Below are 17,801 nucleotides of genomic sequence, written 5' to 3' on the forward strand. Positions count from 1 at the left end.
TTGTTTTCAGCATTTATAATAAACAGAGTTTGTGCGCCCTCTTTTGGCGAATTCGGATCATCTGAATATAAATATTTTAGTTAACGTTTTTATTTCATTGTTTTTTATTCACAACTTGTACATTATTATTTACAAACGTTTGCTTTTGTCATCTGTTCATTATGGTCACACACTTGTTTTCTACAAAACACTTCAGCTCCGTTTGTATGGATTTATTGATTTGTGTGCTCTGAGACTCAACTTAATATGTTCGTTTCATCATTTTTCCCGTTGTCGAGTGTGTGTTCGTGTGTTTTTTTTTGGGCAGTTTCTCCAGTGTTTTTGTGTTGGATGTGTCAGTGCGTCATCCGGGTATTTCCGCGCATGTGCACGCGCTCGCTTACTGTAGAGTCGCGGAGGCGCGCGGAAGGAAAGTGTTGTTGCGGTGTGTCGTTCATTCTTCACTACAGCCCGGAAACGTCAAAAAGCGACAGAGAGCGAGCTGAGCTGCAGTGACGCGCGATATGGACGGTAAGTCGAGCGTTTTTATGGCGCGTTTATTCATGTGGACGGCGGGAACGGCATGTTGTGGTGTCCGCGCGGAAGGGAAAGTCCCGCCGCTGAAGTTTTGTTCTCGGTTTCGCCTGAGAGAACCGGGCGTTCCGCTGCGCCGAGTGTCTCCGGTTGATCGAGACGGTGTCCGCCGAGTGACGGGAATCAAACACGCCCGTGATCGCGACGGGTCGACGCGACTTTAGTTCTGACGCGCGCTGACGCATTATGGCCTACAGGTGTGAGTGAGTGAGTGAGTGAGTGAGTGTGTGTGTGTGTGTGTGTGTGTGTGTGTGTGTGAGTGAGTGAGTGAGTGAGTGAGAGTGTGTGAGAGTGTGAGTGTGAGGGACAGATCTTTGAAAAGTCCTCACGATTGAAGTGAAAAGCGGAAAAGAGGTTCAGGCCAGATTGTAATGGTTAATTCCGCTGGTTAGTGGTGTGATGGGTAAGTTAGGGGGTGGGTGGGTGGGTGGGTAGGTTACAGCTGGTTAGATTTAACCCTTAGGGATGGGCTAGTAAATATCATCACCCCCTCATATTTTTATGACCTCAAAAATAATAGTGAAACTAAATCTGCTTTTACAGAGCTCATCAACTGTACAGAATGAAGGGAAACATCTTTTTTTTAGGATATTGGTCTATTACATAAGCAAATATCATTCAGTATGTTTTATGTTTTTCAATTAAACAGTAGTCTACGGCAGAAGTTTTCAATATTTTTTATATCACAGACCCCCAAATATGAGAGAGACCCCATTCTAAAATGCAATAGGCGTATTGATGTATATTTTACAAATATTTATATTAATTTAAACAGGTATACCAGTTTAAAATATTATTTGGAAAATATTTTGTTTCTGTTAAGTTACAGTAAGTTTTTTTTTTTTTTTTTTTCTACTCACTGTGGCACTGTACTGTTACCTTTATTATAATTTTAAATTTAATTGCATTTTTGTCTATTTTTATTATTATTATTATTATTATTTTATAGATTAATTTTGTTTTTATGTATTTACGTTTTTTTTTATTTTTTAATCACATTTTGTTTTATTTATGAGTACTTTTTCCTTATTTAATCTGTTTATTATTTAAAAGGAATTTTATTGTTTGTTTCAATCAAATAATGTGTTATGTAATTGTGCCTTATTTTTATTTATTTATTTACTTATTTTTGTATATTTATTTATTTAAACGTTTTTTATTATTTATTTTAATCAGAGATATTATGTAATTATATCTTATTTATCTGCATATTTGAATCTATTTATTTAAATCATTTTTTTTTTTTATCAAAATTTTTTTATGGACCCCCAGCACTTTCTTGTGGCCCCTGGTGAGTCCCTGGACACCAGTTTGAAAACCCGTGGTTTATAGTATTTGCTCGTTAACATACTTAAATAAGCGTGACTGTGTGTGCACAGGTTTTGATATACTTGTGTCAGATGAGATTATTATTATTATTATTATTATATTTGTGATGAGGGGCCCTGATGACCCCTGTACTGCCCCACAAAGGCAATACATGGGAACTACAGCAACACTGCAGTGATGATCGCAAAGATGTAAGATGTTTTGGGAAGGCCTCAGAAGATCCTGATGATCAGATTTAAAACCAAAAAATGATTCATGAAGAATCAAGTAAAGCCAAGCTGCTTCAGTCCAGTAAGTGTTCATCTAGAAATATGACTACAGTTATTCAGTTTGCTTGCTAGCAACTCCTAAACTATCAATGAGACGCCAGAAGTCATGGAGTAGATGTGTACATGTGCGTGAAACAGGTTTAGCAACAAAGATTATGTTGATCATTTAGAGACTTTAGAAATTCATTATCAAATATGATCTTTCCCTTTTAATTCGTGTCTCAGGAAAGACAGCAGCTCTTCTCATCCGCTGTGCTCGCTCATGTCAGAATGGACTTTATCTCGTCACAATCATGTTTTCTTCTGTCCTCACTGTAAGACAGTGCAGACGCAGCGATAGAGCTGGAGAGCGTTCACGAGTTCTTCTGTGTGCTGTTTGTGTGTGTTTCTGCTGCTGTTCTGAATCTCTGCACTTCATTCGTCACAGGGTCAGATCAATGATGTTGAACTCGAGCACTTTATCAGTCTGAGTTCTGTCAGTACATGATTCTCTATTCAGATTCCCACAATGATTCAGCGATGATTTCACTTTCTCTTTTGGCTGATGTCATCGGTCGTGCACATTTTTGTAGCTTTCATTATCCACTTCATTCCTGGTGTTTTCGATTCCTTGTTGAATGTGATGAAAGATGTGACGTTACGGAAGCGTTTGATGTTAAAAGCGTTGTCCTGGCTGAATGTTTACATACGGGTCTGAGACAGTTAAGTGCGTTAAGTGCGCTTCAGTGCGCTAGCAGACGGGTTAGTCACAAAAACGCGACACATCCAGGTTTAAGTAGGTCAAAGTGTGTTTGCCGCCTCCCGCCCTTTCTGGATTTTCTTCTTTGTCCGTCCGTCTCTCTCTCGTGATTGTCTTTCGTTTAGTGTTAGATTCATGAATCTTTATGAATCTTATGACTTGGAGGAAAAACTGTAGAAAAACGGGAAAGGTGCTGGTCATTTCCTGACAGGATGTTTTCTGTGAAGTTTACAGACATTTTTTTAATGCCAAGAATCACAAGAAAATACAATGTGTAATTCAAAATACAGGAAAACACCTGTGATGATTGAAAAATGGAAAAATGGAAAATTCATTCATATTGCACAGTATTTGAACTATTATTTGACATTTTTTAGATTGCAGTGAAGAACATGTCGGGCTATATTTGACCCCAAAATCAAAGTAATAAAGAAATTATATTTTACTTAAAGTAAATGAAGGCCATTTGCCTGTTTTAGGACTCTTCTTTCAGTGAAGAGCACACACAGTTTTCAGAAACACTCAGATGATTGCAGCGTTAGACCAAATGTGTCATTCCATCACATGCTCACCAACAGATCCTCTGCAGTGAATGGGTGCCGTCAGAATGAGAGTCCAAACAACTGATAAAAGCATCACAGGTAATCCACACCACTCCGGTTAACATCTTGATAAGACAAAAGCTGAAACAAATCCATCATTAAGACGTTTTTAACTAAAATACGAGTCCGTAATCCATAATAACGCTTCCTATGGTAAAAAAGTCCATCTCCTGTTGTCTCTCACATCAAAATCCAGACACGTATTTGTTTAGAGCTGTTTTGGCTTGTAAACGGTGCTTGATCTGTGCAGATTTCTCTCCTGATTCAGACCACTTTTTTCCTTGGTGGAAGCGTTGTTATGGATTGTGAACTCGTATTTGAGTTAAAAACGTCTTAATGATGGATTTGTTTCAGCTTTCGATGTTAACTCATGGACTGGAGTGGTGTGGATTACTTGTGATGTTCTTAACAGTTGTTTGGACTCTCATTCTGACGGCACCCATTCACTGCAGAGGATCCGTTGGTGAGACAGTGATGGAATGACACATTTCCACAAGTCTGATGAAGAAACAAGCTCATCTACAGCTTGTATGAACTGAGGGAGCACATTTACAGCAGCATTTCATTTTTTGGCTGAACTACTCCAATAATTTCAAATCCATAATGACTAAAGGCCATAAAGGTGTGAGTGAGCACCATTATGAAATGATCATTTTATTGTTAAAAGCCAATTTTCTGAAAAACATTTGTGGATTATAAGCAGATCTAGTGGTGTCATGTAAACTAAGGTAGCTGCAGAACAGCTGTTCTTAGATCAGCAGTGGATTGACCAATCAGAAGACCGAACCACAGCTGTTTCATTCAGTTCTCTCTCCTTCTCTCAGGCTTTGTCTCGTTCAGGTGTGTTATTCGCTGCTTTGACTTGAATGTTGTCTCCAGAGAGAGTTTATCTCTATGTGCTATAAAGTGCTTTGTGTCACTGATCTCTTGTCATTTGTTCTTTCAGGACTGTTTCACCAGTGGGGACAGCCCCCGGTGTCCCAAGGTAGGAAAATCTGCTGTATTTATGTCACATCATTACACTGTGACTGTGTCTGGGATTAACTGTAGTCTCAAACAACTGCATTTACCTTGACATCTGCTAAACTGAAACAATTATGTTTCATGATAATAATAGACCAAGCTGTGCATGGCTCACTGCACTTTCAGATACGTGTCTATTCATACATTTATAATGTTAAAAAAAGATTTCGGTTTCAAATAAATGCTGTTCTTTTGAACTTCCTGTTGATCTGTGAATCCTGGAAAATAAATGCATCACAGTTTCCACAAAAATACTGAGCAGCACAGCTGTTTTGAACATTGCTAATAATCAGAAATGTTTGTTGAGCAGCAAATCAGCATATTAGAATGATTTCTGAAGGATCATGTGACACTGAAGACTGGAGTAATGATGCTGAGAATTCAGCTGCGCATCACAGAAATAAATTACAGTTAAACAAATATTCACTTCAAAATCAGCTATTTGAAATTTCAATAATATTTCACAATTTTTACTGTATTTTTGAAGAAAGAAATGCAGTGTTGGTGAGCAGAAGAGACTTTCAAAAAAACATTTAAAAAGCTTACAGGCCCTGAACTCCTGAACACTAGTGCATGAGATGTCAATTAGTTACAGTGTTGTTTTTGATCTGACAGATACCCAGACATGAAACATTGTAATCCCGCACAGTTAAGCACTTTGTAACCATAATTGTGTTTCTGTGTGTTTTTCTAAAGGCCCTCCGTACGTAGAGATAATCGAGCAGCCCAAAGCACGAGGGATGCGTTTCCGCTATAAATGCGAGGGTCGATCCGCCGGCAGCATCCCGGGAGAGAAGAGCAACGACACCACAAAAACACACCCTGCCATCAAGGTGAGACGCCTGAGATCTGTTCCTAAACATAGACGCTGCCATCAGAGGCACTCCCCATGTCATCCTTCTTTGTTTTGTGCCGCAAAACACATGCTGTATCGGATATGTGACACTGCGTGGCTCTTTTCCTAGGTTCACAACTACAGCGGTCCCCTGAGAGTGCGGATCTCCTTGGTAACCAAGAACCAGCCGTACAAACCACACCCACACGAGCTGGTGGGCAAAGACTGCAAACACGGATATTATGAGGCTGATTTACAGGAGCGCCGGATACACAGGTGTGTGTGTGTGTGTTATGAGGGTTTAACAGCAACCAGTGATGGATGAGCAACACAAATCAAATACTTCAGCTCTAATAAAATATTACTCCAATATAAGTATTTACTTTAAAGTTTACTTGAGTAAAAAAACAACATGACTTTTTTTTTTTACCAACCTACACTACCAGTCAAAAGTTTTTGGACAGTAAGATTTTTAATGTTTTTTAAAAAAGTCTCTTCTGCTCACCAACGGTTATATTTTTACTAATAATATTTTAAATATTTGAATATTATTATAATATATTGTATAATATTATTCTGAATATTTAAAATAGGTGAGTACATTTCTTTCAGGATTCTTTGATGAATAGAAAGATGCAAAGATCAGCATTTATCTGAAATAAATAGCTTTTGTAACATTATACACTATGCCATTCAGAAACATGGAATCATGGAAGAAATGGCAGAAATTATTACTTTGATTTACCCTTTGTGGTCCAGGGTCACAATTAGAAAACCAAAAATGTGTTTATATACGTGGTTACAGATAGTAAAAAAACGAAACCGAAAACAAAACGCATCATTCAGACATCACATGGGGTAAAACGCATTAACGTGTTAAGAGGAATGTTATGAAAACATATTAGTTTTATATCATTTGGAACTGCAGCAGTAGGGAAGACATGATGGTCATTAATTCGTGTTACTTTACCTAAAATCACCTTTCAAACATGCACACCTGACAATAATGACCTAAATCTGACTTCATATTTTTGTATATGACTTCATTTCTATGCCTTTCCAGCTCTGATATCCCAGTTCGTAGCTGATTTTGAGCGAATCAGTGAATCAGTTGAACTTGACGGTCTGATTCACAAATGAATCGTTCAGTGTGATTTGTGAACTCATTCAACAGGTTTGTTCTAAAGAATCAAACATTGGTCAAAATAAGATGTTTTTGTGAATGCAGTGGAGTAAAAAGTAGTGAAGAAAAGGTTTCCCAAATAAAAGCACTGTGATCATGTACTGACTGATTTAAATTCATTCAAACTCTATTGAAGTGGCATGAAAATTAGCAGATGAGAGATGAGATTTTGCTGCTTTGGTCTCTGTCAATCTCTTGTATGTGTGTGTGTGTGTGTGTATGTTATTTTTGGTCAGTACTAAATTTAGCATCTGGGCCTCGGAAACATCACATCACATCAGTCGTTGCTTCCTGTTTGGGCTCACAGATGCGCGTTCGTGGGAAGCTCCATCTTGTGGCCGAAAGCCGTTCGTTTCCAGACTTCAGCGCTGCCTCTGCTTTGATCCGTTTGCCGAACGCTCTGCCGACTCATTTCTCTCTTTCAGTTTCCAGAATCTGGGTATTCAGTGCGTGAAGAAGAAGGATGTGGGAGATGCAGTTTCCTGTCGCCTGCAAACGCAGAACAACCCCTTTAATAGTAAGAGAAACACACACGACCGGACAGGCAGGCGGTTTGTGGAAACCGTGATTCATTTTATTTTTCAGGATTCACAGATCAATAGAAAGTTTAAAAGAGCAGCGTTTATTTGAAACACAAATCTTTTGGAACTTTATAAATGTCTTTGCTGTTAGTTTTTAAAGAGTCCCTGATGAACGAAAGCTATCATTTCTTTTTGAACCCAACCTTTTCAATAGTAGTGGATGATGGTTTACACAAAAATATTATGCAGCACAGCTGTTTTTGACATTGATAATAATACGGAATGTTTGTTGAGCAGCAAATCAGCATATTAGAATGATTTCTGAAGGATCATGTGACACTGAAGACTGGAGTAATGATGCTGAAAATTCAGCTGCGCATCACAGAAATAAATTACAGTTTAACACGTATTTACACAGAAAGCAGCTGTTTTAAATTACAATAATATGTCAATTTTTACTGTATTTTTGATTGAATAAATGCAGTCTTGGTGAGCAGAAGACACAAAAAATACAAAAAAATATTTATTATTATAACAATTATTTCAAGCTTTGGAACACTAGTGTATTTATGTATTTTCAATGTATCTTAAAAATTTTAAATGATGTTTTTGGTATAAGTTACATAATATGTTTGCACAATGAATGAAGCTCATTGTATATTTATAACTCATATGATCTGTGAACAGAGCTTAACTTTAAGCGTCTATCTAATCATGTTTTGTCAGTTTGTTAGGCATGAATATTAATCTCAGTGACGGTGGTTCAATGTCTGTGTGTCTGTGTGTGTGATTGCAGTTCCTGAACCCAAGATCTGGGAGGAAGAGTACGACCTGAACGCGGTGCGCCTGTGTTTCCAGGTGTCCATCACGCTGCCCGGCGGAGATCTGTATCCTCTGGAGCCCGTCGTGTCTCAGCCCATCTACGATAACCGTGAGTCACGCCGCCGAACACGCGCCTGAACGTTCATCACGCGTGACCGTGACCGTTCTGTCTGTATCTCTCTCGTCCTCAGGAGCTCCGAACACGGCCGAGCTCAAGATCTGCCGCGTCAACAGAAACTCCGGCAGCTGTCGCGGAGGAGACGAGATCTTTCTGCTGTGTGATAAAGTGCAGAAAGGTGTGTGTGTGTGTGTATGTGTCACGCTGAGAATACACATAAACCACAAGCCAGTGTGAATTTACTGTTGTTGAGATACTGCTATCATTTTATTCGTGTTGAGTTCGTTTTTACTTTTATATTTTGTTTTCAGGTTTATAGAAAATTTGTTGTTTTTGCCATTTTTATTAGTTTTCTAAAATGTGTCTCTATAGCTACATCAGTTTTGTAGAAAATGTATGAAATTGTTATAAATTATTAGAAAAATGAGAACAATGCCTTGGCATTGACAAAACAAAAGTAAGTTTTACTAAAGTATTTTTTATATTTTGGGTTTTCATTTTGATTGTTTTTAGTGATTCTGTGTTTTTTGTTGTTGTTGTTGTTGTTAGTTTTAATATAAAACCTATTACATTTTTATGAGAAAAAAAATAAGAAACAATGATTTGTCAACTAGTTAAAATCTATTGACAATTATTCTCCACACACCTGACAGCAATCAGTAGGTGCGTAAAAAAACAAAGACCAAAAAGGACAAAACTGACCAGCAAAAACAAATCCTGCACACTACCACACTATGCAAAAAATGTTAAAAATGTTAAAAATGTTTATTACAAATTCAACCATCGTGGACATGGTGGCTTTTTAAAATGTACTTGAATTAGTAATTACATGTTTGAAGATACCTGAGGAAGGTCATACGACCGAAATGTCACAAATAAACGTTTTTGATACTTTTTGTGTAGTATGGTAGTGTGCGGGATTTGTTTTTTTGCTGGTCAACTAGTTGATATAAAATACTTTTATTTTCACTTACTTTATTTAATTTCAAGGAACAGCTTATTTTTATTTTTATATTAGTTTTCCAGTAAAATGTTGCTTTTTCTAGAGAAATATCTAAACTACATATTTAAAACAAGTTTAATTTACTTTAGAACCCAAATTATGTAAAGAAAGTATTTTATAGACTATTCATAAAAGACTAACCCTAACCCTAACTGTACTTCAAAAAAAAATTGTGGTATAAGAAAAATAAAATGATTTCAAAATGTCTTCTGTGGGGAAAAAAAAACCTTGGAAATAAATAGATTTTGTTTTAAGGTTTTTAAGGTACTTTTCAAGATGAATCCTGATAATGCAGCATGTAGAAATATGACTGATCTGATGGTTGTCGGTCAAATACTCAAAAACAGCCCAGTGTTTTTTTTAATTTGTCTGTATAGCTCTTTAAAAATTTTATTACAGTTTTAGTTATTTTAGTACTTAAACTAAAAGAAAGTGCGTATTGATTAGTAACTAGCTGAAATAAATACAATATCATTATTTTTGTGTTTGTTTTATTTCAGTAAATGTTTATTTTTAAGTAATAAAAATAATAGGTTTTTTTTTTTTGTAATGGTTCTAGTTTTAATTTTAATTTTAGCTAATGATAATAACCCGGATAGTAACCTCTTCTCTCTACCTCTGCTCTAGACTTTTTGAAATGTTTGTTTTATTTCAGTAAATGTATATTTTTTTAATAAAAATGTTTTTTTTTATGGTTTTACTTTTAATTTTGGTTAATGATAATACCATTAACGTGTTCTCTCTCTCCTCCAGAGGACATTGAGGTGCGTTTCTTCCAGGACTCGTGGGAGAGCAAGGGCTCGTTCTCTCAGGCCGACGTTCACCGGCAGGTGGCCATCGTGTTTCGCACGCCGCCGTACCGCGACACCAACCTGACGGAGCCGGTGCGTGTGAAAATGCAGCTGCGCAGACCGTCTGACCGCGAGGTCAGCGAGCCCATGGACTTCCAGTACCTGCCGTCCGACCCGGGTGAGACAGTTACTGGGTTACTAGCGTTCGTTCTGCATATTCTGATTGACAGTTACATTCTCACCCAGGGTCATTTACTTCCTCTCATGCTGTTGGTTTGTTCTTTCTGTCTTTATTGTGTGTTAAATGAGCAGATGAGCACAGGCTGATGGAGAAGCGCAAGAGAACAGAAGGGATGCTGCAGAACCTCAAACTGAACAGCATCATCACAGGTGTGTGTGTGGATCGACTCAGTCAGAGCATTTACTGCCATTTCAGGTCATTTTAACTTGTTATCAAATAATTAATACATGTGTTTCGTGTGCAGGATCCTCCATGCCTGCAGACAGACGGCCGTTTAGTACTGCTAAACGAACACTAGGCATGACTAAACCCCCAGTGCCCAGCAGCATCCCAGCAGGTAACTAGTTATCCAGATCTAAACTGATTAATGTGGAGGGTTGGGAGTTAAAGGGATAGTTCAGCCAGAAATAAAGAGCTGCTGAAAATGTGCTCACCCTCAGTTCATCTGAGATGTAGATGAGTTTGTTTCTTCAGATTTGTGTAAATGTGTCATTCCATTGTCTCATCAACAGATCCTCTGCAGTGAATGGGTGCCGTCAGAATGAGAGTCCAAACAGCTGATAAAAACATCACAATAATCCACAAGTAATCCACACCACCCCAGTCCATCAGTGAACATCTTGAGAAGACCAAAAAAATGAAACAAATCTATCATTAAGACTAAAATACAAGTACATAATATTGCAAAAAAATGGTCTGGTTTAAATCAGGACATAAATCTGCACAGATCAAGCCAAAACAGCTCTAAACACATATATGGCTGGATTTTGATGTGAGAGACAACAGGAGATGGACTTTACCACTGGAGGAAGCGTCATTATAAATGATGGACTTGTATTTTAGTTAAAACACCTTTTATCAGCTGTTTGGACTCTCATTCTGACGGCACCCATTCACTGCAGAGGATCCATTAGTGAGACGGTGATGGAATGACACATTGCTACAAATCTGATGGACTGAGGGTGAGCACATTTTCATTTTAGGCGGAACTATTCCTTTAAGGTTTTTTTTCTGAAAAGCACTATACTAATAAATTGAGTTGACTCGTTGAAGAGCTGTGTTATTTTGAGCAGCGTGGTGTAATGTTAATGACTCAGAAAATAATTTCCACCTGTCAGGTGGTTAAAAAGGTTTGAGGGTTTAAAAGCAGTTGTGTGTAGCCTGTATGTTTGTCAAAGTGACTTCAAAATCTACTTTTCTGAGCTGTAAAATCATCCCTACTAGGGATGTGACGAGATCCGACTGGTCTTGCGAGAATGTGACAGTATCCCAGGGTTCCCACGAGTCCTTGAAATCTATTTTTTTTGTAAGAAGTTTTTTTTAAAAATTTCCATATTGCTCTGGTCCGCTAATGTGTTATTTCACCAACATTTTGTGGCTTATGCATACTAGCTTGCTAGATTTACGTTAGTTACGTGCATTTACGCGTTACCAGCGCGCAAAACTGCTATGACAGTACCTCAACATTTTACAGACGCACTGTGAAATATTGCAAAAATGGGCTGTGAAGTTTGAATAAAATGCTTTTTTGCATAGTTGTGTCTGACACTTGAAAATTGTAACAATGTATCTTACTAGGTAACATGATGTAACCATGCTCTCACTTGAAGTGTGTCTCCACATTAAGTCCTTGAATTTGAGGACTTAAAAAGTAGACATAAAAAGTCTAAAAATCTCATCTCGTCTCGATCTTTGTGAATACTTACGCTACTGGTTAAAAGTTTGAAATAATTCGTTTTTTTTTAAATGTTTTGAAAAAAGCCTCTTCTGCTTACCAAGGTTGCATTTAATTGATTAAAAATACAGTAAAAACAGTGATGTGGTGAAATATTATTACAATTTCAAACAGCTGTTTTCTGTGTGAATAACAGCTGAATTTTCAGCATCATTACTCCAGTCTTCAGTGTCACGTGATCCTTCAGAAATCATTCTAATATGCTGATTTGCTGCTCAACAAACATTTAGGATTATTATCAACCAACATTTTTGTGGAAACCATTATACACATTGTTTTTCAGGATTCAAAGATAAATAGAAAGCATTTATTTGAAATAGAAATCTTTTGAAACATTATAAACATCTTTTAGTGGCACTTGTGTCCAGACTCTGTCACATCTGTTTCTACCACATGTGCAGAAGTACATATTTTTTTTCTGTCTGTTTCAGCGGCGTCTGCGTCTGCAGGTGTGTCAGTGAAGCCGCAGACGTCCTCGTTCTTCCCTCCCGCTCCGGGTCAGCTGTTCGCTGCGCCCGCTCAGACTTCACGCAAACCGGAGCCGCCCACCTCCACCGGCGACGCGTGGAAGTTCCTCCAGAGTTTGACCGTAGACCCTCAGCCCAAAGCGGCGCCGGCAAACACCTTCACGAGTCATAGCACGGCTCCGGCCGGCCTCGCGCAGGACTTCTCCACCGTCAACCTGTCCGACCTGAACGACTTCACGCTAACCAACTTTATCACGTCGGATCAGATGAGCGCGCCGGTCGCCGCAGAACCTGTCCAGAGCGCCGCCGCCACCGTTTCCCAAGAGGTTCATAACATGTTCGCCACCGGACCGTTCAGAGTCGACGGCGACGACGAGCTCCCCGAGTTTCCCAGCTTCTCGGAAGTGCAAGGCTCCGACGTCGACAACATCAACATCGAAGATTTCCAAGCCCTGCTGGTTCAGAGCGGCCTTCCCGGCGAAGCGGGACTCGGCATGGGGAAGCCGGCGTGTCACGGCTCTGCGGCGAGCGACGCGCAGGAGCCGGCGGCCGATCACGCGGGGAACGGCTCCACGTGGATGTCCTTCCCCCCCAGCATCGCCAACCTCATACAGAACGAGAGCATGATGGAGAACGCGGCTCCTCCGGCTCCCGCCGCCACCGACCTCGATGACCTGGAGGTGCTGAACTCCATCGACGACGACCGCTTCATGTCCATCTTCACCAGCAGCAACCAGGTCGGCTTCTTATCCGGACACCCGACCTAGAACACGCCGCGGAGCCGCGACGGACTGGAAACGCCGAGGTGAAGGAATGATTTGTTTGAAGTTCCTGGTGCCTAAATGTATTTAAACTCAGTGCTGTTTTCAAACCCCATATATATATGTGAGATTAATCCAGACTGTAACGGCTTTAGCGGGTGGCGGTTTTCATCGGATGTGCGTCTCGTGTACAGTGTTTATGTCGTCACGTATCTTACCTTGTGCGCTAGGAGCAGGTTCACCAGTCAAACCAGATTTCAAATGAATAAACTGTCTCTGAAAACACACATAGTGCCTTATTGACCAGCTCAGCCAATCACTGCACAGCCTCATCAACCAATGACTGCTGAGAACACTGAGCTTTAGTGCTTACAGAGGAACAATAATAATAACAATAATAATAAAACAGTTTATTAATACACTTTTAAAGGAATATCGCATACCGAATATTTTTTCGTTATTATATTTTGTGTCATTTAAACAGTAAACCTCCCGTGTGCAGCCAAAAAAATTTGAACGCAATTGTAACATTTTTATTTGATAATCTATTTAATCTTTTAAAATGTAATCAAATTAAGGTATAAAATATTTAAAAAAATGAATGAATATTTTGTATGAAAAAATTGGAAAAAAAGGAAAAAACTGATTTTCTGCAAAATAAATAATTGTAAATGTAATGTAAAATTAACAAATGAATTAATTCAGCTGTTAAAATGTTTTATGAATTCAATTAATTAGACATGTTTTGATTATAAAAGTTTAATTAAATCATTAATTAAATGTGCTCAAAAAATAAAACTAAACCAGGGCCCAAAAAGGTTTTTTTTTTTTTTTTTTTTTTTTTTTTTTTTTTTTGGTGTAACTTTTCATAAATTGCGGCTTATAAAAATTCAATAAATCAGACATGCTTTTTAATTACTACTTTTATACTTTTATTAAAACTAAAATTGCATTGAACCAGTAAAATAGAACAGAAACTTGAAAACTGAAACATGAAATACAAATCAAACCAATCCACGGGGCCCTAAAAGTGTCATTGTCATGTTGATAAATGTTTGTTAAATTGTGTGTAAAACTTTCATGATGATTTTAATTAATTAGACATGTTTTTTAATTACTAAACATTTAATGAAACCATCAATAAAGGATCCAGAAAAATAAAAAAATGCTGTTAATGCCAAAATAAAACAGAAAACAAAACCTGTTTCATAGTTTATATTGGTTAGAAATTGAAGCTGTTTAAATGTGCAGGATTAGCCCTGAATCCCCATGAGCACTAGTAAGTGGTCATGTTTATCTAGCGCTGCTCCAGATATCCAGTCTCTCTGAATGTTTCAGCTTCGGGTTCTTGAGGCGTCATCCACATTCTCTGCTGTTGTTTGTTGTTTATTCTGGTGGTCCATTACACACTTTATGCATGGGTTCGTCTGACAATATCTGGCAATTTGTGCCAAAACTAGCACTGACAGCTGCGCTCCGCCTTCACATGCTTGCAAAAGGGAAGCGTGCAACTGAAAGGACTTGTAAATAGCCGTAAACTATCTGACCTGATGAGGAACTTCTTGTATGTCAGTGACAATGGTAACCAAGTTAGTACTTCAGTAAACCCAGTGCTGCAGCTTTAATGCAATAATCCTTCATTATGTTCTGTTGTATTTGTAGGCAATCATGTTACTGCAAGCACGTTTGTCGTGTTCGTTTTGCATCACAAACGTTAATCGCTCAACTTGCATGGAAAGAGAGACGGAGGCGATCGTTTCTGTTTTGTGGCCTTACTGCAGTTAAACCTCCTGTTCTGACACAATTCGAGTGTTGTACAAATGAAATATGCTTTTGTACTATTATCTGAGCTGTAATAAATGCGTTTATATCTTTTAATTCTGACTTTTTCATATTTTTCAGTTTATATTTTACATCTCAGTTTACATCTTACAATTGACTTTTCTTGTGATTTTTGAGTTTATATAACAATTGTTTTTTCTCAATTTTGATTTTATTCTTGTACTTTTTGAATTTACATCTCACATTTACGTCTCGTGATTTTATTTCATTAATTTTTTCTTGTAACTTCAGATTTTTACGTCTCGCAATTCAGATTTATTTTTTTGTAATTCAGATTTTTCTTGTTCTGAGTTTTTCTTTTTATTCTGATTTTACATCTCACAATTCTGATTTATTTCTTGTAATTCAGTTTTTTCTTGTTATTCTGATTTTATGTCTTGCAATTTATTTTTCTTGTAATTCAGATTTTTTTCTTGTAATTCTGAGATTTCCTTTTTATTCTGATTTTACATCTTGCAATTCAGATTTATTTCTTGTAATTCTGAGTTTACATCTCACAATTCATTTTTTTTTTTTCTTGTAATTCAAATTATTTTTTTGTAATTCTAAGGTTACATCTCACAATTCTGGTTATTCTGATTTTACGTCTTGCAATTTATTTTTTCTTGTAATTCAGATTTTTTTCTTGTAATTCCAAGATTTTCTTTTTATTCTGAGTTTACATCTCGCAATTCAGATTTTTTTCTTTTAATTCAGATTTTTTTTCTTGTAATTTAAATCTCCTTGTAATTCTGAGCTTTCTGATTTTTTTTTCTGAGTTTTTCTTTTTATTCTGTTATATCTCGCAATTCAGAATTTTTCTTGTAATTCAGATTTTTTACTTGTAAGTCTGAGTTTACATCTCAATTCAGATTTTTTTTTTCTTGTAATTCAATTTTTTCCTTGTAATTCTTTTTTTTTTTTTTTTTTCCTCGCAATTCAGATTTCTTTCCTATAATTTTGTTTACATCTTGCAATTTGATTTTTTATTTTTTTTTTTCTCTTATAATTTTCAGTTTACATCCAACAAGTCTGATCTTTTTTGTGTAATTGTGTTGTGCACAAAAGAAATATGCTTTTGTATTGTTATTTGAGGTGTAATGAATGTGAATAGCTGCTTTATTTCCACAGAGAAACACCGTTTGAACTGTCCCAGATTTATTTGGCAAAAAGAACGAATGAACAAAACCAACCTTGTTTAAAGTAAAAGATGTTTTAAAAGAATAACTCAAACATCTCCAAGCCCTTCAACATTTCGGCTGTATTTACACACGACGGCATGCAGTTTCTGCGTCATCGCTTGACATCGTTAATGCAACAGAACGATTCTACAAGACAAATCTCCTCCAAAAGTGCCTCGCGGGAGTTACAAACGAAAACGAAAACAAACGAGAGTTCAGGAACCGGAGGGGCTTCACGTGACCTCCTGATTGGTGACCTTGTTGATGACGTGCGAGCGGCGAGGAACGCTCTCCAGGTCGAACATGCTCTCGTAGATGGTGGGGCAGATCTTCCAGCGGTTGTTCCGGTAGATTCCCAGGTACGAGTAGACGTCGGGTTTGTAGTACAGGACGCATTTGACGCCGGCGGCCCGGATGGTGGCGTCCAGCCGCATCACCTGCTCCTCGTCCGTGAAGTTCTGGTTGTACGCGCAGATGACGTGTCTGGAGTCGGAGCGCGGGTCTCGGGGACTCACCTTGGCCGTGACGATCTTCCCGTCGAGCGCCGCTTTGGCGATGCACTCCCAAGCGCGGTCCACCTTGAAGCCCGTGTCCAGGTGCATCAGCCACTTCCCGTACAGCACGTTGTGATTGAGCGCCAGCTCCTTGATGGTGCCGAAGGTGACGCCGCGCCCGCTGTCCAGCAGCGTCTCCCAGCTGTCCTGGAGCCCCTCCACGTCCGCCGCGTCCACCCAGTACTGCGGCCCGCAGACGGCGATCCAGCCCACCGGCCCGCCGCCGTCCTCGCCGTCCCCGTAGCGGCTGACCTGCGAGGGCCTGTTGGACGCCAGCCAGCTGCTGAACTCGGCTCGGGGGCGTCTTGCGGGCGTCGAAGACGATCCAGGGGTCCATGTCGGCGGCCATGGCCTCGGCGGCGTAGTCCTCCGCGCAGAGATGCTCGCCCTGCCTCGCGGCCTCGTCCTCCGCCATAGCGACGAGCTGCTGTGAGGACAAACACGCACGTGAGGGACGGGAGACGTCTGAGGACGTCTCAACAAAAGCCGTCTGTCCGATCACACGGCCATAACTGCACCTTTCTTTCCTTAGAACTCTAATCTTAGAAATAAATTTATATTTTACAACTTTTACATTTTCTCTCAATTGACTTTTTTCCTCACGACTTTAGTTTTGACTTTTTTCTTGTACAATTTAATTTTTTTTTCACAATCGAGTTTTTTCTCAGAATTCTTGAGTTTACTAAATGTTTCTCCAAATTTTGACTTTCTGAATGTTTGTCTCAAAATTCACTTTTTCCTCAGCTGCAGATGTCTTATATTGCAAAACTGACTTTTTTCCCTAAAATTACCAGTTCATATCTCACATCTGAGTTCTGAGTTGACATCTTGTCATTGTTTTTTGTTTTCATCGGGTAATAAGAAAGCTCACTGAGACTTTTCATCTCACAGTTCTGACTCTTCTCTGAACTGCAAATGCGAACTTGCAGTTGTGAGAAAAACAGTCTTCGCTGTGTTCTTCTATTGTTTGACTCGGCGCCGGAAGTGGCTGTCTCAGCTGTCCTGTCTGTTCGTCTGTCAGTGTTTTATCATCGGCGCTTCACTGATGCGCTGCGCCACACAAAACCACATATTTCATCACAGACTTAAGTACCGTCATTTTAATATGTGCATTGTCGTATTAAAAGTGTAAAATTCTCACTCTGCTGTGTGTTTTTCTAGCAAAACTCTGCTGAGTCACTGCGGCTCTCACCCGCTTTCCGCCTCAACACTTCCGGTTTCCGCTGCTTCTTC

At 38.8% G+C, this 17,801-nt stretch overlaps 2 protein-coding genes across 2 annotated transcripts; one reads left to right on the forward strand and one right to left on the reverse strand.

The window, feature by feature from the left end:
* The first annotated feature begins 350 nt into the window (after positions 1 to 350).
* On the forward strand, positions 351 to 14,890 carry rela (v-rel avian reticuloendotheliosis viral oncogene homolog A). Its single transcript, XM_051114373.1, has 11 exons — positions 351 to 510; positions 4,459 to 4,497; positions 5,232 to 5,368; positions 5,501 to 5,646; positions 6,979 to 7,070; positions 7,871 to 8,005; positions 8,088 to 8,192; positions 9,771 to 9,986; positions 10,121 to 10,198; positions 10,294 to 10,386; positions 12,216 to 14,890. Exons 1-11 carry the CDS (start codon positions 504 to 506, stop codon positions 13,016 to 13,018), a joined length of 1,851 nt encoding a protein of 616 aa, XP_050970330.1. The 5' UTR covers positions 351 to 503; the 3' UTR covers positions 13,019 to 14,890.
* Positions 14,891 to 15,974: 1,084 nt separating this feature from the next.
* c7h11orf68 (chromosome 7 C11orf68 homolog) lies at positions 15,975 to 17,771 on the reverse strand. Its single transcript, XM_051114374.1, is given in 3 exon segments — positions 15,975 to 16,868; positions 16,870 to 17,618; positions 17,710 to 17,771. Coding segments are annotated over 2 exon segments (735 nt in total). The 5' UTR covers positions 16,984 to 17,618; positions 17,710 to 17,771; the 3' UTR covers positions 15,975 to 16,247.
* Between the last annotated feature and the right edge of the window lie 30 nt (positions 17,772 to 17,801).

This window comes from Labeo rohita, chromosome 7 (assembly GCF_022985175.1).
Source record: "Labeo rohita strain BAU-BD-2019 chromosome 7, IGBB_LRoh.1.0, whole genome shotgun sequence".
NCBI classification, from domain to species: Eukaryota; Metazoa; Chordata; class Actinopteri; order Cypriniformes; family Cyprinidae; genus Labeo; species Labeo rohita.